The 24,051-nt window shown below is 39.5% G+C and overlaps 1 protein-coding gene across 1 annotated transcript in view; it reads right to left on the bottom strand.

The window, feature by feature from the left end:
- Sema6a (semaphorin 6A) overlaps positions 1 to 24,051 on the bottom strand; it is a 123,664-nt gene that overhangs the window by 29,649 nt on the left and 69,964 nt on the right. The window contains 13 exon segments of the mRNA XM_047556270.1: positions 521 to 579; positions 2,851 to 2,931; positions 3,020 to 3,160; positions 3,491 to 3,667; positions 5,012 to 5,167; positions 7,277 to 7,408; positions 10,998 to 11,215; positions 12,141 to 12,229; positions 12,901 to 13,020; positions 15,928 to 16,018; positions 21,196 to 21,297; positions 22,025 to 22,087; positions 23,072 to 23,132. Coding sequence (XP_047412226.1) covers positions 521 to 579; positions 2,851 to 2,931; positions 3,020 to 3,160; positions 3,491 to 3,667; positions 5,012 to 5,167; positions 7,277 to 7,408; positions 10,998 to 11,215; positions 12,141 to 12,229; positions 12,901 to 13,020; positions 15,928 to 16,018; positions 21,196 to 21,297; positions 22,025 to 22,087; positions 23,072 to 23,132 — 1,490 coding nt within the window.

The following is a 24,051-nucleotide window of genomic DNA, read 5'->3' as shown; positions in this document are numbered from 1 at the left end:
AATCACTTTGTGCTTGTGAGTTATTCCTGAAAGCTTTTTCCTACCACAAATGGTAATATACATAAATCTAATTTTAAAAAATAATTACTTTCGTTAGTCAAATATGTCTAAAACGGATAAAACAGTCTCATTCAATTAAAAAACTAGAACACAATGATCATTCTTTTTATTATTTGGCTAAAAGTTATAGTATAAATAGTACATTTTTGAAAAAAAAAAAAAAACAACAAAACTATCATTTTGTAATGGAAATACTGACACAACTTACTGCTTTGCTATAATTAATATCCTTTAGAGTGAATTTGTTCCACAAAATGGGTGCCAGCATTTATAGCAACCACATTGACCACACTGGCTTTTACACACCTCACTTTCTTTACTTGATATTTAGCAGATAATTTCTGTTCATGCATGTTTCAGCATCAGCTGCATTCAGTTCCATATGTGGGATAATATTTCTAGGCCATGTGATAAAAGCATCTTCACTCAAAGACAAACATGGATAAAAAGCTCTACTTACTGTGACAGTCTCCCAGGCCATCTGTATTGCCACGCTCTATGTCCTGCTCAAAAGTCAGTCTTCAAAAACAGGAAGACAAGGAAAGACAGAAACAAATACAATAATATGAGCTATGACTCAGGAATGAGTGCTAAGTTTCACTAAAGAAAGTAACACAGTTTGATAAATTGAGTGGCAGTTGCAAAAAAAAAAAAAAAAAAAAAAAAGAAAAGAAAAAGATAACAGCTTGAAAATTTATCTCTGAAGTTTATAGAAATGAGTCTTATGTGAATCTCCAAAGAGAATCCATGGTTTAAGCAGTTAATTCAGATCTTACTCAGGGAGTTAATTAGTTTGTGGATTATTTACATTCTTTTTTTAGTCTGGTTCCCCGAGCATTTCTTAAACATTGAAAAAGTTTAGATGTTAAAAACACTCCTCATATAAGCAATACAGAGGCCTATAAATTAAAAAGGAATCTTTTCCTTTCCACTTTCTCTTTTACTACTATTCTCGCCTTCCTAGACCTTTTTCTATTTCTTTACATAGCAAAATATGTATACCCAAGTGTTCATAGTACAAATGGCCAGTGGACAGGTGGGGCCTGTGAGGACACAAAACCTGATTGATGCATTTTGCTGGGACTATTTAGGATTTCTGCTCACTACCAGCCCTGCCCTAGTCCTCAGGACTCTATACCCATTCCCCTCTGCATAACCCTTTTTCTTACAAGTCACCAATGGTTGTATACGCTACCTGACATTAACAAAATCAAGTTTAATAATACCTATTTTGATTTTTAAAATAAAACACACTGGAATCAGCCAAACTTTGGATCAGTGTTCTTTTATGGACAAGGTTTATTCCCATAATACATTTGAAATTTCTATTTTGTGACTGCCTTCAGAGTTTGTGAGCCATATAAACTGTTTTGAAAGTCACACCTTGATCTAATAATCCATCATGTTTAGTTTCTAATATCTTTCACTGCATTAAAATCAAATTCATCTTCAAAGGATAAAGATTTCTAGTGGTAATGAAAGCCAGTATTCATCAGGCCCTGAAGCTGACTCTCCAAGTAGAGTTCCACATGTTTTGAGCAATGCTTGTCATTGAAATATGCATGCAGGCCTTAAAGGAATTGTTTCAGAGTTCTGGAGTTGATTTAAAACTAGTTCATAAAAAATCTTTCTACCTGTGGCCACATGTTGAATACAGAAGAAAAGGTAAGTCATTTCTTAGCTTTCTTCCCTGTTTTGTGATCCTTTCTCCTCTACCTGGAAGATTCCCATGAGAAAATACAAATCTCTAACTCTGTCATCAGTGCTACATAAAAAGCTGCTTTTATAATATATGTGGGTCAATTCCTTGCCTTAGTCAAGTTTCCAGGTCAGATTTGACAGTTATCATTAGCTGTGTTTATGGGAATACTTGTCCTCAAATTATGCAGGTGGTGATCACCAGACATGCCCTTCTATCCATTTGAGTAGCTATACTAAAATAGGAAAGGAGGCTCAGAGTCATGTGAAAATGGTTGTTTGCCCTTTGGATCTGGGGAGGCTCAAGGGATGGCTTTGTTGAAGGTAAGCCCTGTATTGCCATATGGCACCTCACTTGAGTTTCTGTAACCTGTCAAAGATGAATTGAATATTTTTCCAAATGTTATTTTGGATTTCACATCTACTGAGGTCAAAACATAAAAGAAAGCTTTTAGTCAATGCCATTTAAGCATTTAAAGCTAGGGTAACAATTTTAAACACTAAAATCACAGGCGTGGTAGACTGTCCTAGCTGACTAACTGGAGAATTGCCAAGAATTGATTGACTGCCTAACAAGTAATAGGGTCAACTGTTCTTCAGCAGAGGAGGAAGCTTTATTGGATGTATACGCCATGCTTGCAGCATAAATGTGTGGCTTAACAAATGCTCTGCAATTTCTTCTCAGCCCTGTACAGTCAATTAGAAGAGTCGGTTTTGCGATGGCTGGACAAACCCCTCACTAATCTAATTGGTATCCTAGTGCTCCTTTTCTCTGCTGTTCTCACACTGTGATGATCAAGGCAGGCACCTTCTTGTCCCTCTCTCCAGGGAATACGTTGAAGCCCACTGTGTTTCCTTTCTGTGTGTTTTTAATCATGCAAGGGTGATTATTCAGCTGGAAAGCTGCCACAGATGATGTCGCAGAAAGTCTATGAAATGAGAAAATGAAGGATAACACCAACAGTCCTGTGGCTGAGGTGTATGCACAGAAGGTTGCATGCTGGTGTTGTGAGTGAGTGCAGCTAATCCCACATCTAGAACGTGTCACAGCCAAAGGCCACTCTAACCTCTCCCATACCTTGGGCTCCTTACCTGCTGTTGGGTGACAGATGGACACAGGAACCTCCTTCCTTTACCCACCCACAATATGGGTCTCTGGAGGCAATACAAGTTCTGTGGGAAGAAGATAACTGTGAGCTACCTAGGACTTCTTACTAACCACAGCAGACTTTTCTAATTGTTGGTGTAGCAAAATACATACTTTTTACACTTCCCATGTCGTTCACAGCGGCCAAGAGGAACCTTGATCACACAGGTGGAGAATGCGACATACAGAGAGCTGCTGGCTCTATCCAGCTGCATGCCCATGATCCTTTTGTCTTCGACTCCATCATAGCTGCATCTAGTTTCATGGGGTATGATAACATCATTCATAGGTTCTTTGGATCAGTTTTCCTTTTGCTGTCACCACTCTCACACCCCACTTCCCAGTTCACAAGGTGATCTCTCAATGGTATCTAACTAAAGGTGAAACAGATCCTGTGCATCTATATAAACACACCACTGGCCAGGAAAACATAATGCTTTTAATGTGTTACGAGATTTTTACAAATGGCATGAAAAGTCACCTTCAGATGCATAAAACTTAAATCGCTCATGATTTCTCTGAATGAAAGGAGGTCCATGAGGCAAAACAAATTATTACTAAGACAGGATCAAACATTCCACTCACTTTTCTGGGTTGTAAACGCTCATCTCCTCCAGGAAAAGACTGTCATTTAGGAAACCACTGTTTCCTATCCTGGCCAAGAACTTCAAGATGATTCCTTTTTCTGATCCCAGGAAAACCACAGTGTGATTCTGATATGGTCCAGCAGCAGTGTCTACTGCAATTTTGGTCAGGCGGTATCTAAAATGACAGGATCACATTTTTTATCTCTGTTGGTCTATCAATAAGTGTCCCCTTTTCCAGTTCAATGGTGACATAGCTTTCTACTAATAATCTCAAGAAAAATATATGCATATAAATAATTCTCTCAAGCTGTTCTGGTCCTTTATTTCCATATGCAGAGCATTAGTATGGCTCCAAAGGGGAGAAAAGAGGTATGTGTGTGTGGAGGCCAAGTTCCATAATAAATAGCCCTAACCATCTGAAACCACTCAGCAATGATCCCTTCCATGACCAATAAGGAAAGACTGATGTCTCCTATGGAGAAAGTAAGAAATAATAAGCGAACTCATTTAACATCCCTTTTAACATTGAAATGAAATGGCTACCATTATCCATACTCTTCCTCTGAGGTACAAAGCTTTCATCAACAAAATGCTAGACTAGATAGCTTTCTGATTGTACAGAGAGGGCCTATAAGAGTTCTGAATGTGGAGGGTCAATGGCACTGCTAATATATATAATAACAAGCAAGCCAAACCAGGTGCTTAGAATAATTCCTACTGGGCACTCTCTTTCTCTGAAATCCCTCAGTCAATCCACCTTCCATAGATATGTATTTATCCCAAGTACCACGGCAGGGTTCATGAGCCTTCCTGCAAGTTATATACCATGGTTTCTATCTAATGGTCAAGAGCTATCATAATATTTAAATATCTTTTAATAAAGACAAGATATAAAAATAATGATAAGTAAATTAACATTTGTTTGAAGATTGCCACAATTGGATGGTACTTGGGAAAAGCTATTGTACTGGTTGAAAATAGGCTCTAAATAAACAAAAGGAAGAATACTTAATGCTATCATAGATCTCTGTAGGCCACCACTTCAGAAAATGAATACTAAAATATAAGCCCTTTATGCTGGCATGCTTCTGCAAATGCGGTACACATGTTGTTTGACAGCTAATAATGTAGGGTCCGTGCTCATGTGAAATCTGCAGCATGTTTTGCAACCATAATCACCCAAATAGGTATCCACATTCAATCACTGGTTCTCTTTGACCACTCTTCTATTTTTGCACAGATTGGATTAATGAGCTAACCCGGAAGGAAATATCTTTCTTTCCTCTAATTGCTGGCATATGTACAACCAGCCTGAAAATATTGGAACTCTTCTCACTGGGAATGTGGCTATGGGGATTTGATGGCATCCACCCAACCTGCCAGCATTTCATAGCTGAATCAATGCCCAGGATAGCAGAAGATGTCTGTGGCATTTCAAAGCATGATCCACTGACAGATTCTATGAGCATGAAAAAGAGTCAGAGAAATTCATTTAGGACATGGTTTGCTTGGCACCCACCTGACCATCGTTCTCAGGAACCATGGTCTGTTGATGATGGAAGGCACAGCCTCATCCATGAGTGGGTGAGTCTTAATGAAGTTCAGGGTATCATCAGGAAATTCATTGGAGGTGGCATATTTCTCTAAGGAGGATGAGCCAGCACAGCAACCTGGCCTAAAATGAAACAAAGGGTGGGAGGGAGGGGGTTTATTTCATGCCTTATGGCAAATTCTTTGAATGAACTGCTTCTCTAAGCATCTGGCAAGAAAGAGAATGTACTGCAGGCTAAGAGGAGGAAGTCGAACAATGAAGAATGCCACCAAATACAACATGCTGAGATTTCCTCTGGGCTTGCCTCCTCATTCCATAAAGGAGCCCTCACCAGCTCAGTTCAGCTTTATGTAGGGGGCAGCTTGGCTTGCTTCCAGAAGCACAAATGAATGCCAGGAAACAGTGATGGAGCTCCAAACAGTGAGTTTGTGGTCGGCACATATCCCAGGGATGGCTCTACTTACTCAAAACCCTGCAAGAGGTTGTTGAGGGCATTTGTTCTACAAAGGGAGGAATTAAGTTGACTTTTCTCAAGTATAGTAAAAATGTTCAGAAAGTTGCCAGGGTACATACCAGCAAGGCTCAATGTAACCATCTCTCATTATATGGACTCAGAATTTGGGGTCTTGTTTTCTATTACTACTTTTATTTTTATGTGATTTTGGCAGGTATGAAAAGTCAATTATAATGAAGATTCTTTTCTGAAAATTCACTTCCTCATAATGAACACAGCAAAATGCATTTTTACAAGAAATTCTATGGTTTCAGGAGTGAAGTGACTTCCCAGCAAAGGCAGACTAGGAAACACTGAAGCCAGGAGTCCAGATACCTGGTTGCTTCCTAGTAGTGGAGAAGAGTTGGGGCCCTCATGATGCTGGCATGATCTACCTTCATGCGACATCTACCATGTCATGATGCCAACTCAGCTAGCTCTGTGAATGCATCCTGATGTCTACAACAGGGACCAGGCATGCATGTGGAAGCATGTGGACAAGCCCACAGCCACAGTGGAAAATCACTTAAAGAATGGGTCCTGGTGGTGATGGCTAAGTGACACCATCTTTACACACCAAAAAGAGAGCTGGTACTCCCTGAAACCTGATTCCTCTGACTTAACTGTCCTTCCTGCTTATCGAGAAGGTGGTTCACAGTCCCAGGCAATGACTTAGAGAATCTAGCAGAGATTGCTGGAGCATGTTTCTCTCACTAGGTCCACTCTCCATAAACAGCAGAGTATGAACATGCCCGTAATTCAGGTGATGAAGATGGATGCTGACATGAGTGTCTCCTTGGGGTGTAGTCTACAGCATCTAAGTTCAACTAAATGCACTCATAGGTATTTTGTGTTGGGGGCTGGGTGGTTTGGGGAGAAAGTTAGACAACAAAAAGTAAGACATTGGGCTTCCTTCCAGGGGCATGCAAATTCAATGGAGCTACTTTCATGTAACTTAGATTGCAAGTGCGGTAATGGAGGTGTATAGGATATGGTGCCCAGAGTAGGAAGGCATAGGATTAGGGATAGAGCTCCATCTTGTTCGAATTCAGTTAGAATTAGCTGTTTCAGTGGGAGGACCTAAGAAAGATTACGTGGGACTAAGAAACCTCTGTATTGTTGCTGGGCCATGAGAGCAACTCTAGGGCACAATTCACAGAAAGGTGACTAGAAGCTACATCTGGACTCAAAAAAGCCAGAACATGGTACACCAGAAATATCCTAACGGTCTACTGTTTCTGCCCTTGGCCTGGAGCCTTGGACTCAGATCTGATCCAGCTTGATCACAATATCCAGGGGAACACCGTTTATATTTCACATATTATTAGAGACATGAATCTGTAAAATTGAGGGAAGCAGAAATAATTTCTCTAGTTATGTGAATTTGTACAACATACTTTACCTCTCTAGGCCTCAGTTTTCCCAATTACAGACGAATGGGACTGGCTATATCTGATGGTTCCTATCATTCTATTATTACATTGGATAAAACACATGCATAAAGGTTAAGCAAAAAGACTAGAGAGTCATTGTTTTGTATATCCTAAAGATAGCTCTGGATTTTGGTTAAGGGGATGAAGGCAAATGATCTCCAAGGCCTTTCTATTGTTCTGGCATCAGTATCTGTCTGGCTAGCAAGGAAAGTACTGGTATGCAGTTCACAGGCTATTCATCATCAAAGGATCAAGTTTTCTCCATTTCTAGAAGTTTAAAATAGTTAAATAAATATTTGCACATACCTAGGCTTAGGGACTCGTTCATCAGGAACTGGTGTCCAGGTGGAATCGGGAGACTTCTGTTCCTTGAATCTCCCAGTAAACACATTGGCAATGTCAAGCATGTCATAGGCACAAACTGCAGACCCAGGGATGCTGCAACATGACATTTCACAAAGTATTATGTAAACATTATGCATGCATTATGCAAATACACTTTGAAGAAACTTTCCTGTAACAGGTAGTGGGAGTTTAAAGTTCATACCCTGAACACTACAGAGGTATGGAATCTTAATGCATAAAAAGAATGTTTCCATCAATCATACTTGCATCAAGGGCTAGTTACAGCCAACTCTCATAGAGGAATTAAAAAACAAAACAAAACAAAACAAAAAACCCTCATACCTTCAATGCTTCTCAAACCACTTTTATTTATAGAGGAACAATTGTTCAATAGTGATAGAAACTTCATAAATTCTCTGATATTGTAGTCAATAATTCAAAGATAAAAAAAAGTCTCTGGAAAATGTTCTGCATCTCTACTATCCACACACTACTTCTTTGAATTTGGATCTTTAAGTCAAAGACTGGAAATGCAAGAATGTGATAGTGGTGGTGGTCGGGGGTTGGTGACCACCCATTTTACATTAGTCACTATATCTTTAAATTTTTACTTACAGTTAATTTGCATGAGCTTAAACAATTTAAGTCTTAAAACATTAGCACTTTGCAAATAAAGTACTCTATAAAGTGCTAAATAATAATAATGACAGTAATCTCCACCTATAATTACATCCTTGCCTGGCACTCCTGGAAGGACTTAAGCATTTTTTTTTTTAATCAATGGTGGGAAGACATGAATAATTCATTCATCTGGGTATACTGTTTACATTTGAACCCATGTTTGTTTTCACTATGATTGCTCCTTGATTTTGACCAAATAAATTGTAAGCACCAGCTGGCCAAGAGGTTTAATCAGGCTAGAGGTAGTGAGCCATTACATGATGGGAGCAGCCAGGGCAAGGGATATGGAGCTCTGCAGTGTGGGAGCACATTCCAGGCAGGAGAAAGATTTAGTCTTAATTTTGCAAAATGTTGAAAGGATATGGAAATCACTTCATACATGATTAGGAAAATTTTATGCCATCTTTAATTTTATAACAATTAAAGCAAGAAATAGGGAGAGGATTAAAAAGCTTTCATAAAATGAGGTGACAGGGTGAATTTTAAAGTCAGAATACATATGTGTATTTATCATTCACTGAATTGCATATTTAACACAGTGATTCCCATTTATATTGGAATTTCAGAACCTAGCATTGTTTATTTAATTTTGTAAGATATTCCTCACATCTTTCTTTCCTAAATGCAACAAGTTTACATATTTACTTTATACATTAAGAAACATCAGGTAAGTATTTATTGAGAAATTGTATGATGCATACATAGTAACTAAGGATACTCCAGGATTTTATAATCTTCCCAAGGTTAAATTCATTTGTAGTCTTTTTTTGCTTCCTTCCCTTCTTTCCTTCCTCCCTCCCTTCCTTCTTATCAGTCTTTTCTCCATTCCTTTCCTTCCAACTTCTGCTCATTAACAAATTAATTCCTAATCTAAAGCAGTAAGTACTCCATGACCAACAGAGACCTTTCTTCACTTGGCTCACAGTTCAGTGTGAAAGCAAGTATAATAATGACAGCAACTCCAAGGCAATCTTGTAAAAGCTGTACATAAAGAAGATGCACAAAGTTTCATGGGAGGTGACTCAGCTGAGACTTGGAGCATCCACAGGATCACAATGGAGAGATGTTGGTTGCACAGGTAGATGTGGCAGAGAACAATAGGTGTGCAGAGCACCACATATTCTAGAGCTAGACCTTAGCTCTATTAGGCTAGTGGCACAGGTTGTGTGGCAGAAGATGGAAGGTAGACAAGCTGAAGCAAGAAGAGAGCCACACAATGAGGCAGTTGGCATGCTATGCCAAGGAGCTTGGACTTCTTCAGGGCAAAGAGAGCCCTTAGGGATTAGAAACAACCCGACAGGCTAGTTTGCTTAGATGGATATGAAGAGGAAAGGGATAAAATCAGAGGGAGAAAAGTCAGAGAAGGACAATAATTTATAAATGAAAATGGGTATGCATATTTTTAAACTGGGAAATTAGATTACCATATTCTGATTTTTACAGGATAAATATAATTTCTGAGACTGCATAAGCATTCCAGTGGATATTTCTTAGGGACCCTTTAAGAAACACTTCAAATGGAGTACCTATAATACACAGGAATCCATCATGGTATTTTAATTACAAAGTAACCCACACTTTTAAAAAGCAAAAACAAAACCCCAAAGTAGAAATATGCTCTTAAGTCCCACTAGCCCTTGAATTCCCATTTACAAACACAGTATGCTTTGACAAAATCCTAGATAAATGGGTTTTGATATATGAACAGTCAAGAGCTATATTTTTTTTATTCTCAAGTCTAAAAATCCCTACAGATGGTTAAAGCTTACCTAAATCTAATCAAATAGTTCTTGCTGCAATATAGACTCATATTTTCATTTATCTTCAGTGGGAAACTCTTGACTCTTGCCCTCCATGTAATTGAGGAGCATGATTTCCACCTCCTGCTTGCTGTGTTCTGTTCTCTGCCTAATTCCCAAGCACTTCTTTCTAGATGCTATCTTCCTATCCTCATTTTTGTGCCTATCATGTAGGCACTCATCAAGTTCTTAAAAGTCTTTGTAAAAAGTATAATCCAAACACTGTATTCCTAGAGGAAGATATTCCATCTAGAATATCAGCAATTATACACAGAGATGAGAACATGGTAGAGAAATTGAGATTTCACGACCAGACCCATAGGATCATTTTCATACAAGTGCCAGGACTGTGACAGTTTTACAGCTTAAGGAAGAGCTGAGTATCAGGGAGGGATGTTGACCCTTACTTTCCTTCTATTCTATAATAGCCATACATTTTTATTTATTTATTTTAATTGCCCCTAGAGTATATAATTTTTTCCTTAATGTCTTAGCTTTATCAAATACAAAATTAGGAATGAATAGGATGACATCCAACATCTCTAGGTATAGTTTTTGATGACTTATAAATCCTTACTAGAGCTATGTTTGGCATTTTGGCCATGACCTTGTTGAGTGAGGTCACCCAAAGGTGACTTCCTCAAATAGGGTGATCACCAGATCCCTGGGTGGGATGCTTGATAGACTCGTGTCAATCTTAAATTTTAATAAATTTCCAGTGTTTTTACTTCAAAAGGTACCTAGCTAGTTATGGAAATATTACGAGTCCATGGGAATGCTATATATGCTAAGTTAGGAGAAACATTCCTTGAGTTCCAACCTGCTTCTTCCATTGTTGACTACCTGGACCAGGTAATGTAATATTTCAGGCTTAGTTTCCTTGAGTGTAAAGAGAGAACAATAGAATTGAGTTTCCAAGATTAGAGGAGGGATTTAGGAATAACTCTTGAAAATTATTTACATGCCAGTCATATAAATGGAAGATATTGTTATAATTTATTTCCCCTAAAATCCTAATTGAATAATGCTTATAAATTCCAATTAATTCATTGATGAAAATGAAGTGTTAAGTGCTTCTAAGCTACAAAGAGCGAATGGAAATTTTCCATCAGTTGTGAATACTATGTATTAGAAGAGAAGCCCCATGGGAAAAGGGAGCCAGAAAGAAACGATTTAGGTCAACACAGCCAGGGCATGGTTACCTGTTATAAGGTGTGGAAAAGGTTGCCAGGACAACATCACGGCCATTAATACGAATCACGTCTGTAACCGCCTGGAGTATGTTGAAATAAAAATGAGAATCTCCAGGGACTGAGCAGTTCAGGCGAGCCTTCAGGAAAGATGTCCACTGTTTCTCCAGGACTCTCTGAGACCCTCCCATGTCATTCTTACAAACCTGAGCCACTCTGGGGAAAACGACCTGCAGAGGAAAAACACATAGGGAAAATGACATGCAGGCACTGAGTGAGAAGATCTTACTAGAATTTGCCTTTTCTTGACAACAGAAACAGAACAACAAGGTGCTTAATTTAATATTGTGTTTCTAAAATCAGTAGCAAAAAAAAAAAAAAAAAAAAAAAAAAAGAGGAAAACTCACCACTGAAACAGCATGTTTTAAAAGATAAGGCTGTGGCATTTAATACGAGCCATAAATCCTTCAGGGGATCAGCTCCCAGCCACATAAACTCATTTCCATACAGACTGCTTAGCTTTTTATTTCCTCAAACAAAAGCACACTTTGTATGCACCATCTCTGCCATCCTCACTGCCTGCCTCTGGGGCCTGAATCTCATACTTTGAGTGTGAGTTCCTCTAATTGTGCAAGCCACCCTGGCATTTTATTTGTGTCCTCCAACTTAGTGACCTTGATCTACTCTTTGGTAAAAATAACTAATAAAATAGACATTCCCTCACTGGTCTATTACTTTTTGCAAGAAGAAGAAGAACAACAACAACAAAAAAAAATTAAGACTTGATTTTTTTTTTAAAGATACTGGATATTTATTCTCTCTAAGGAGCAACTTGATTAAAAAAGAAAACTGTACCTGGAAACCACATGTCAACATACTTGGAATTCGGTATGAAATTAACCAAACATCTGTTAGTTGGATCTTTAATAGAAATATTTAAGAGGTTCCCTGTAATTTGTTACTGCTCTAAAAAGGCTGCAGGGCTTCCAGATAGCCTGATATTTTATTTCCACCAATTCTTGGCTCCATTTTCTCAAAATGATGATCTTGTTGTTAGGTTTGTGGTTTTCATTCAAGGTCATTCATAACAACATTGGTTCAAAAGCAGGTTTCTGAAAATGTCACAGGGACCCCAGGGGCAGCCACCCTACTTACCTTTCCCATGGTGTTGTACTCCACCGCAATTTCCCTGAAGAAAAAGTAGATGTAGTCTCCATAGTCCACTGCTTGGACAAAGTATGGTTCTGTAGACAAATAATTGGGGACAAGTCACACAGTGTTAAGAGAATTTTAACCAAGTATATGTTATCAAGACATGTTATTAATTAAAAGTCTAGGGCTATTAGACATTAGAACACTAATCATTTCTAATGATTTCACACTTACAAGTGCTAGTGATTTCAGAAGGCATTCAAGCCTCCAAATTATATCTTTCAGAAGCTTTGCAATCAACAATCAAGAATAAATGGGTTTTGCAAATCTCTGTAATTTTGTTTTCTACAATGGAATGCTTGTATTACAGAGAGAATTTTGTACACATTGCCTGGTCACCCTGACTCACAGGGCTGTGAATGGCCTCTTTCCTGTACCCCACTACCTCCAATCCCCTGTTCCCTTTCATGAATGAACTGTTCAGTTCTTTTCATGTGGGACTCCAAAATGAAAGTTTCAGGCAGAGAAAGATGAATGTAACATATTCTATTGTTGTGGCACTGGTAGTTTTGTTAATACTCCAGAAACTCATGGGAAGGGAAAAAGGGAGGTAAATAAATCAGTGGACATGAAAGATGCAATTTACATGGTTTTGTCTGTCAGAAACCATTACTAAAATAAATTTACAGTCTGGTCCATCCAGACTCTAAATCTCCCACAAGATATGTGCTGCCCCCACACCTTTCTTCTTTTAATTGTTCACCTTTCAACCATTTTGAATCATGCTTGACGGTCCTCAGGGTAGGGCTGTCTCCGAGACTCCGGTAAATGACCGCATCGATGGCCAGGAAGTCAGTCACTGTGGCTGAGTATAGTTTTCCATCTTAGCAGAAAAAGAAAAGAGGTGAACAGGGTACAAGGAAGACAGTGGGGGTGGGGAATAATGAAGACATCCCCCAGATTGCTTTCCTACATCAGGCAAATGAGATAGGACAACTGGGAAAAATCCAAGAGCCGCTAGGAAAATACTTGGCCCACATTCCTAACCATTTTAAATTGGGATCATGAGAGATGAAACATTTTTCATTTTTTAAATTGCATGGCAATTTTTCTAAGCAGCAGCAGCTCAGGGAACAGAGTAAATGAAAAATGTTGTTTGCTGCACTTGATTAGATGGACCTTGACTGAAATCTCAAGGCCAAGGACCCTTGGATGCTGCTATTGCCACCACACCATGGTAAACTGGATTAGATAGGAGCCCAGGGAAAGACAGAGCTGATGTTATCACTGGAAAATTTAAGTCCATGCAGAGGTAAGGGAGTCTTCAGCCTGAGCAGGTGTGCAGAGTTGAACAGAGGAGGCTCATAAGCACAAAAGAGCTGACCAAATTCCTGCTTCTATCCTGAGGGTCAATGCTCCTCTTTATTTGGTCGAAAGACTTCATTAAGCCCTGCCAATCTAGCTTAAACAACAGATATTTGCTTTAGAATTTCCCAAATCACAAACTGAAAACATTATGTATTACAAAATTCCAAAACAAAGAAGAAAGGGGAGGGGTGCAGCTGAGTTCAAACTGGCCTTTCTTTAAGAATTCTTTTTTTTTTGGTGGGGGGGATGCTTAAGGATATATATCCAAAGCAAAAGAGAATAAAGAGACCTGAAAGTGATCCCTAAAACTTTTGGTTCTTTCCTGGATTAGGAAACACTCTGCAAACAAATAACTAGTTGAGATGTTCTAGAATAGTAAAATCTATGTAGATTAAGTGGAAATAAAAGTTATATCCAAAAATGAAAATAATTACTTCTTGGATTCATTTTTAATGGATTACATATTTCCATTAATTATACACCAAAGTGACTTACATACAACAACTTCAACAACTCTTTAAGTTCTACCATATTTAAAAATAAGATTATCAAGACCTAAACAAAGATCTTGATTTTTACCTTTTGTCTTAAAATAACTAAAATTTGCTCAGATTTAACTAAGAACTATCTTGATATCTGTATCGTTAGCAGTTCTACATTAAGGAATGCCAACTGTATTTTTTGGTAGATTTGAACTGCAGACCACAAACCTTTCCATTGACAAGTACCTATCTACAAATCTTTCTCATGGAATATATATTCTATATTCTTCTGCCAGACATCATGCAGATATGCATGGGTTTTAGGGGCAGTGGAGCATGGGGAGGACCGTGGGCTGTGGGAATGGCTATTGCTTCTAATAACACTCCAGGACTCTGTTTTACACTCGACACTGGTACCTCACCAGAACTTTCCTTGTAAAACCGAACACTATTCTGCCACTGTCGGTGCTATGTCAACATCTACTCACAGTGCAGATCTTGAGTCAAACAGGGCTGAGCTTTCATGAGATTTCAAACATTCCACTGGGAAACTTTTCGGATGTACATCTTGGAGTGGGAAAATCATAGTTTTATCTTGTGTACTTGTTCTCAATAGCCCTTGGAAACATACTGGTCTTAGTAAATACTCAGCACAGTCTCCTATTTCTGCCTCAGGCTCTACGGGTTCTTTTTTTAGTTTACAGTTAAACTAAAATTCTCTCCTGCAGCCCACATCCTCCAAGGTCTCAACTAATGCAGGTTCCAAGTGTCAGAGAGGTGTTCCAGGGTAGTCATGCACTTGGGAATACGTTCAAGCCCTCTTGCCCCTGGCTCTGCTCCTGCTCATGCTTGCAAAGTAGTCTATGAGACTTTGTGGCAGTGCAGGGCTGCTTCCCAGCAAAAACTGGGCTCTCACTTAGGAGGAAAACCCTGGGGACCTTTCTGAATCTATGACTGAAGATTCAGGTCCACAAATGGGTAACTCTGAAGTTCAAGGAGCTGGGAAATAATCTTGTTTCATAATCAAAGTCCTGAAGTCCCTTATTCAGCTAGGATGTGCCAGTTTTTAGCTGTTGTGATGGAAATTACAGCTAACTGCTTTATTGCATGCTATAACAATCACTATTATACCAACACTTTTCTCAACACCCACCTCCACACACACAGCTGGCAATGAATTCCTAAATAAATTCCTAATTAAGACACACTCATATACAAAAATCCTATAAAAGGATGGCTTATTAGCTGCTTCTTTATATATTTTGCAGCAGAAGGAAGGTGTCGGATGGGGAAGTACAGGTCCACCTTAGCCATCAGCACCACCTCTTCAGTCACCAGGACCTTTTGGATCAGAGATAAGCATGTAGCTTAATCAGGTCCATGATATGTGAGATATTTGCTGGAAGTTTGTGGGTATGTGACCTCACTGCTCTAAGTGAGATTCCAGGAATTTCCTTTTGTTTCTTTTCCTTTCTCATCTCTATGTAGATAAGAAGACATATAGATTTAATCGGGGTTGGCAGCCAGTCTCATAACGGAGTTGATTAGAGGAGGGAAATGATAAGGAGCTACATCCTGGATAATACTGTTGTTGATCAGACCAATCCCAAAGTCTACCCTACCTCAAACATTAAACCACACCTATGGTTTGAGGTTCGATTTTCTATTATTTGAGTCCAAACATGCCATTGCATATTCAGTGTTGGGTTGTTATCCTTTTCTATAGACACAAAAGCATGAGTAAGTACAGCAAAGATTTCTTTTGAGAAGCAAAAGTACAATTTCCATACTGATTTCAAATGGAAAAGGCGCTCTTAATTACAGTATTCACCAGAGAATCAGAGTACAACTGTGACTCCATGAATCCTCCAGAGCAGATTCTCAGCGACAGGCTGAAACACGCAAAAGCAAATGCAATAAGAAGAAATCAGGTCGTTTACCTGCAAACAGTGCAACGTTGGCGTGTTTGGCATCATAAGGGCATCTGGCCATTCCACTAAATTCATCCCCAAAAGGTTCCAAAGTATCAATCTAAATGAAATAATAGGAGGACTTGATTATAAACAACAAGAACCACCAGTAGTTACAGAACTGATATTATAAAGCACTTAATGTATGCCGTACTTCATATGCATATTTGCAAATAGTCCTTAGAAATTCCCTCCAAGGTAAATCTACTGGTTTCAGATGAAGAAACAGGTTAAGAGAGATTAAGTCACTTGACAATGGTTCTATAACTATGAAAGTCTGAAATTTGGTCATGTCTGCTTGACCCTTAACTATTACAATAAATATATCTCCATATCCTAAGGAAATGGTCTAGAAATAAACATTCTAAACCAAGGAATTTTTAAGGCAATCCCTGGGAAAAGGTACCTGCCCCAATTATCTGTTGAGTGATGAACTCTATAGAGAATGACCTTAGTTTCTGGTTTTGTTTTGCATGATGAGTTCTACCTTGGTGGATTAAATCCCAGTAGAAGACACTGGAATTTTTTCTTGGATTATTTGGCAGAATAATAAAGGCATTAGAAAGGTGCAAAAACATGAATGTGAGCAGAACACAGGTGGCCTTTGCACGTGCTTCAGCATCATAGGATGGCAGCTTTGAAAGTGATTTTACAAATGGCCCAGGTTCAGATCATGTAGTTGGAAAACAGAGGTACAAAGGTTGAGGGGCTCACACAGGTCAGAAGCAGTGAGAGACTGAGCTCCTATTTGACTTCCATTTCCCACTGCCCCAATCAGACACTACTCCTTGAGGTTAGAGGTTATAGCTGGTCTATATACTTTGTTTGGTTACAGTAATATGGCGGGGGGAGGGGTAGGTGGTAGGGATAAGCCCCAATTTTAAAATTTCAGAAAAAGCCTGCATTTCTTATTTATTTTGAAATGTCAATTCAGAGCTTCTTACCCACATAGCTATTATTCACCTTTATTAATCCAAAGGTAACACAGAACTCCATAGGAATTTGTGGATGTGGCAAAGCCTCCATGACTGTTCACCAAACTCCAATTTCCCTTTTCTCCCCATCACACTAAGTACCTTTCCCATTGTCTCTGACAGTCCTACATGGTCATGTGACCACACTATGGTCAACAGAATATGAATGTGAGGCTGCAAATAGCCTCTTGGCCTTGACCCTGAAAACCTTCCAGTGCCCTCCATCTTGTTATTTCCTTCTCTACTCCAGATATTAAGGTTTCCAGGACCTCGGGAGATGGCAAGAGGTCTGAGCAGGATGGAGCCTGACCTTCTGCACAGCCTTGAGGAAAACCCCCTTTCTCTGACCCACGCCTGACTGTGCTGTGAATAAGAACTAATCCTCTTGTGCTGGTCAAAGGTTGGCCTACCCTGACCAGGGACACAGTGGCTCCTACTTTATGACATGCTGTCTCTTTCCATACTCTGTGGGATCTTCCTAGCATATAAAATCTCAGCAACATCGAGCCTAGAAAACGATCTTCACATTGCTAATGTTTTTATACCCATTTGTGGTTCAATCTTCTTTACAGTTTAAGGACATTTTGTTTATCATCTGGGAATTGCAGGGTTTGACCACACATTTGAAAACTAAAAGATGTAAACTAGTGCTGAGGACAGATCCACGGAAAGGCCACTGGCACTACATCCAGCTGCCCCAAATCAAGGAGCTTGGGGTCTTTCCCAGGAGGAAAGCAGGAGGACCTCATGAGCAGCCCTCAGCGCTGTCCAATCATCTGTGCTTCTGCCTTGAAGCCCGTGTCAGGGCTGATGAAGGCCTTTCCTATCAGTAGTCACTTGAGGATAGCCCCCGTTGAAGTCATCAGTTTTTAAACTGTAGCTGAGGTGAGTTTAAAATATACATTTTTAGGGGAAAGACAGTCAAATCAGACATCCTTCAGAGCAATATACGTTTCCTCCAGCACACTCTTTATGAAAGTCTTTCCCAGATATTTTATCCCAACAAGAGCTTTCTGTTGAACTGTGACAGAGTTTGCGGTCTGTGGGTCTGGCATGTCTTCAGAAATGATGCTCAGCACACAATGAGGCAACGGAAATGCCCTCACCCCAAGCAGTGCTCATTCTGAGATCCTAGTAATGGGGAAACTGTACACAAGGGGAATAGTGTTGTTGTTGTTTTTTTTTAAAGTAACTTTTCCTTAAAAAGTTGTTAGAGTTATAGCTAGTCAAAGGCAGGAAGCTGTGAAGAATTAATGTATTGGTTTGTAACTCTGGAAAGGTCCAGATACAAAACAATGCCAGGATGAAATCCTCTTTCCATGAAGTAAGAAATAATCCTTGTAGTAGTCATCAAATCTCAGACTTAACAGCAGCCCCTGGGAAATTAAATCACCATAGGGTACAGATAATGATATGAAGACCAGCCTGACTTTTGTAGAAAGTTCAAGAGGTTTACGGCCCTGGAGGAAAAAGGGATAGAGAGTGAAGTTGTACCTTCAGGTTCATAGTGGGTACCTTTAAAATTCTCCCCCAGGTAATCTTGTTTGGGGCTCTAATCTTTCTAATACATTCAGCATACTTTCTTTTCTCCCTTAAATATAAAAATTGTATAAATCAGGGCATGGTACAGAGACAGAGACTGAATATTTGTCACTTTCATCAAAAGGATGCTTCTCTGCTGTGATGAAACTTAAGGTTTTCAGTGGAAGACCAGTTAACTGGTCCCGATCTGTTGATAAAAAGCACTTCAGAGATAGGCTGTCATTCTCCCTGCAGCCACATACATTGTGTCCCATGTCATTAGCAAAGTCCGCTGTGCCCTGAGTCCAAGAGGACATCTTTCTGAGCAATGCCAGGGGTAATTACAGTGGTAGGAATATAGCAAGGGCTGAGCGTGAGCAGCATCCCATGTGTGAGCTCTGAGCGGTCCAGACTCCTGCAACATGTTTCTGCAGGTGCAGCTAGAACAAGCAGAGGTGACGGCACTCACCATAGGTGAGGCAGCTTGGGAAATGGAGCATGTCTGGAAAGAATGAGCTAGACCACTTGTGGCCAGTGTATTATAGTGCCAAGAAACCTATAATTTGTCATAAAAGATAGCTTTTCAGCTAGGGAATTCCTTGGGATGTGTTAGGAGCATTAATCTAAATGAGTCCCAAACAATGACAAACAGGGATGGAATATTAAGTGGTAGAATTGAAACCTGAGCTTGCTGTCACTGGCTAGAATACATGTTGGGCTGGCTGGGCTGCCTTGCTTATGAACTAATAGATCCAGCCTCTAATTTAAAATTTGATCTTTTGTTCATGAAGACATTTTGATACTAAATTTGATTTTTAGTACTATGACATGAAAAATCAAATTTATCTTAATTATTGCATTTTTGGGGTCCCTCTATATACTTTGTGTCCGAGCTGAGGGCTTCACCTGCCCCCCGCCAACCCTGGCTCTGCAAGTGTCCATTTCTAAGCATAAGAGGGAAGATAAGCATGAGGATAAGCCAGAGCCTCCCTTCATTTCTCTGTTAAGAAAAGGCAGGAGCATCTTTGTAGTGAGCCCAGTGGTTCTGATCCCGGCCTATCATTGTTTTTCTCATTCTTTACACCCCTAGGGTTGCATGTTATGATCATGAGACCCAAATCTATATTTCTCCCTGTGTCTCTACCAAAATCAATGCTTCTTTCCATGCTGGATATCTCTGTTCATTCCCCATACGCATTGCCCTTCCCTACACCCAGTTTTAGCCTTCCTCAGAGCATGCAAAACAGAACCCCCATATTCTCACTACCCCCACCCCGACCTCACTGCGTCTCCTTTATTCTCTGTCTGAACTGGTGACAGCCCCATCCAAGCACTCATCAAAGGGAACCCTAGCAGTTATCCTTGACTCCTTGTCCTGTGCTCCTTATCAAATATTAAAATCCTCCTGATTTTTGTCACATAGTGTATCCTGAATCTACTCTCTGGCCTTCATCCTTTGGGCCACCTACCTCTTCAGCCTCTTTCTGTTATCACTTGTCACTTCAAAGTCCAGCAACTCAGAACCAAATGAAGCTTCTCCAGCTCAATGACCATTTCTCATGTCATGCTTTTGTTCACGCTGCTCACCTACCTGGACTGGTCTCTTCCTTTATTTGGCTAACTTCTCCTTATCTTCTGAGTAAAGCTTAGGCATTACCTCCTTCATGTTTATTCCATAAAAACTAATAAGCACCTGATGGGCAGGTACTACATTAAGTTCTGTACAACCCCAGATGTGGTCCCTTGTAAAGCCTCTGGGTTTCTTATGGGTGGAGAGTATTTGTGTTCCAGGTGTGAGAACAGCAGCCAGGAACTCTGAAGAGAGGGAGGCATCCTATCTTCTTCCTGAGGCTTGCTCAAGTCCTCATCTCAGGATAGAGTAATTGTGCTTCAGCAGTTCTCTGCATTACATCCCATGGCAGCAAGCCCATGGAATTGCAATTTTCTTCTCCCTGTTTGGCTTCCTAAGAGTGAAGGCCTCCTACCTGTCAGTGCCTGGCCACAGTAAAAACTAAATGCTTGTTGAGTAAAAACTTCAGCAAACAGAAGGGACAAGGAAAATGAACAGATGTGGAGCCACAACCTTAGACCATTGCTACGTCTGCTTCCACAGCTGGTGAGCGCCTGGCTTCCTCGGCAGCCCCTCTATCAACTGCATTTGCATTAACTAGATTTACAAACTCTTTGAGAGTTTCTTTTTTTTTCCCCCCCCTTTTCATAAAAGCCAATGCAAGTAAGGTCACAGTCAAGTAAGATGAGTGTTAAATGCAATTAAATTTCTGTACTCTTGAAAAATCTTCCCAAAAGTCTACAGTTTTAAATGGCATGCTTTTGAGATACCTTTTAGAATAGGAATCCCTCGCTGATTAAATGTGTTTTTGTGCTCAGAGGGGAGATTGTGAGGTTGAAGGGAGAAGGAGAAAGGGAGAGAGAGACAGAGAGGAAATCCACATGGTATTTCCACGTGGTCAGTATGTCGGATTTCTGAAACAATAAAGAATAGGGTCTTAGAGAAACTACCTTTGCAGGGTATGCTCTTTAAAGATGTGTCAATCAATCCTGAACAAACAGGAAGCTTAGAAGCCTGCTCAGGATCACTCATGTGGAGCAATACATTAAGTTGAACAAGTGAGAGGAACCCAGGTGGTATTGAATTACCCCTCTTAGATTTCTGTGGGTACAATCACAGTAAATTATGAAATACCTCCTGGCTGTGTGGTTCCAACAGACAAACAGCATTTACCTTATAGTTCCTGCAGGAAGGGTTGAAGGCGTTGGTTCCACAGACAAACAACGTATCTTCGTTTTTCTTTAGAAGAACTTTAATAAAATTGTGACACTCATCCTGCAAAATAATTTAAACTGCTTTGCACCCAGTCCATTCAACGCAGAAATCCATTCATCACTGAGTCTCACCATCTGCCCACACTAACTTAAAGTGAAAATGGCAGAGGAGTTGCCCTGTTAAATGTTCGAGTTACTCCTGATGTTAACCAAAAGATGATGTCAATAACCATTGTTTCAGCAGTAAATAAAAAGATGGCAAATGGAAGGATGTGTGTTTACTTTATGCCACAAAAGGAAGGCCAGCTGGAAGTGCCAATCTCCCATCATATTAATTTTAATGCCAGATGCTCCGGGGTCCCTTGATGTACAAGCCTTCTGGCTGAAGTGTGTTTTTATGTTGTTATATGACCAAAGGCAAAAAAAAAAAAAAGCCTGCATGTCTGAGGCAGCCTTTTATGAGCACTTCTCCAGATTCCCAGAGGGCTCTGGCCTTCGAGGTGGGCTATCACAGAGAGCACTCAGAAGACCTGGGCAGCCAGCTTTGTGTCCATAATCCTGAGAGTGCCTAAGGAGTTCACGATGCTGTCCTAGCAGCTGTCGTAATGTTTCATCACATTAAAAGCAAACTATTTTTGCAAATTAAAGCCTTCAATAAGTTGATGGAAAAAGCAATTACCGGGGAAAAGGGAATCACATGATGCATCCTACATCACAGTCCATGGTGGAGATAACCGTCAAAAACTTAACCCAAAGTGGCAGCTGCAAGAGAAATGAAAATTGCCTACCTTATGTTTTCCCTTCATTCTGCATGTGTCTACATCAGCCTGTCTAGATTTCCATGTCAGTTTCTGCAGGGATCAAGAAAGAAATCAATTAGAGCCCAGAGGTTGTTGCATTTGATTTTAGAAGTAAGAGTTCCCTTGGGGAGACTAGAGGCTGAACATATATTTATTGAAAGCTTTCCACACCCTTTCTCCATGATTAATTCACCATAACAACAAAAGATTAGAGATGGGAACGTACATTTAATTTTGAACTCCTATCTATTCATTAAACTACAAAATGGTCTTCTCTTGGAGCTTACAGATAACAGAGAAAGAAGAAGAAGCAACAACACGGAAATTTCATATAAACTATCCAAATTAACTTGTTAAATTATGCTCATTTTGATAAAATACACGTCCTTGTCTTTTCTGCTGATAAATCAATTTTTGTAAAGAAGGCTTTTTCCTTAAAATATGGAAGTCATTTTCTTAAACATAAAGGGTACATTCACTCTAGGTGGACAAAGACTTAATTCAGGTTATGTTCCTTCACATGAATTAATGGGCCAATCACCTACTTCAACGGCACACACTTTATGAACTAAAATATCCCCATGTGAAGCTGTAAGGAAAGTTTAGGTTGAACTTTATGTCTGTCTGAAATGGATAATGATCAGATTCTTAAATCACAATAGTCAAATCAAACTTAGCATTTCAAGATGTAGAAACATTAACATTGAAACATTTGTGGAAAGTATTCATAGGACAAAATCTTACTTATAAGAACTGATATTTGCCTGGATAATCAGGTGTTATTTTATTAAAGGATTTTAGAAAATTAGTAAAACTCCAAAACATATATGCACACATATGATGAGTATAGTATGCAGTATCTGTTTCTGAATGCATGTTAAATCCTAACTGGTCCCCAAATTAGGATCTTGCGAAAGGTACTTTAATACTTTCAAATTTAGCCACATCATCTCCATCAATCCATTTAAAATACATATTCTCTTCAAAATTATGTTAAGTTCCTCCATTTTAGAAGATGGTTTTAGAACAACTTACTTTGCTACAGTAAATTTCTTCTGTATGGGATGTATCAATATCAACAGTATAAATATGGTCCCTACAAACAAAGCAAAATTAATACAAGGTCAAACAAGAGTCAGGACAGGTAATTTTCTACTGAATGAATTATATCTCATTGAGGACAGAGAAGCCCATACCCATGTTTTTTAACAACATGACATTCACACGCTAGAAAAAGGAAAGAACTTAGCATAGCAGAACTACTCCTGGATAACACTTCATGACTTATCATGGCATCTGGCTCCCTGGGAAATTATTAATGAACAATTTCCATAGTCACCATTTTCTATAACACCAGAACTAGAGCATTGGCATAGCTTCAGCTCAGGTGGGAAGAATCTGGAAATTAAGCTGGTCCAAAGGTTCCGGATGGATTCCGGTGTCCTTTCCATATCTGCAAACCCATGTACCAAATGCTTGGTATTCAGCATGCCACACCTGTTCATCAAAGGGTCTAATAAAGCTAATCTTCATCTCCATCTTTCTTTAGGAAATATATTTTCAGTCTTAGCTTTGATGATTTGATTGACAAGATGGAAGATGATAAAGGTAAATTCTTTCCAGAAGCCACTCTCTTTTCTTTACAGAATGATGGTCAATTAAAGTCTGAAATGTACTTGAGTTAAAGTTTATACTTCTTGCTTCTGCTCACCTTCCTGTTTTGCTGAGAATTTGGTTGTCTTTATGGTTTGCTGCCAATCTTCCCTTGGAAGGGGAGAAACAAAATCAGCAGCTCAGGTGTGGGGCTATATTTAAACCTCCCCTTCTGTGTGAGCAGAGTACAAGGGCGTTTTTGTCTGGAATTTAGAAGAAAGAGAAGAAAAAGAACTACACTCAACAGAGGAGATGGGGGGCTACTCAGGAAAAGCCAAACAGCTCATTTTCCCTTGAAATAACATTGACTTTTTTTAAATGCAGGAAGTCCTGGGGCTGGAAAATTATCCACAGCTTTAAAC

This window comes from Sciurus carolinensis, chromosome 6 (assembly GCF_902686445.1).
Source record: "Sciurus carolinensis chromosome 6, mSciCar1.2, whole genome shotgun sequence".
NCBI classification, from domain to species: Eukaryota; Metazoa; Chordata; class Mammalia; order Rodentia; family Sciuridae; genus Sciurus; species Sciurus carolinensis.
The sequence above is the reverse complement of the archived record's forward strand: the minus strand, read 5'-3'. Positions and strand labels throughout refer to the sequence as shown.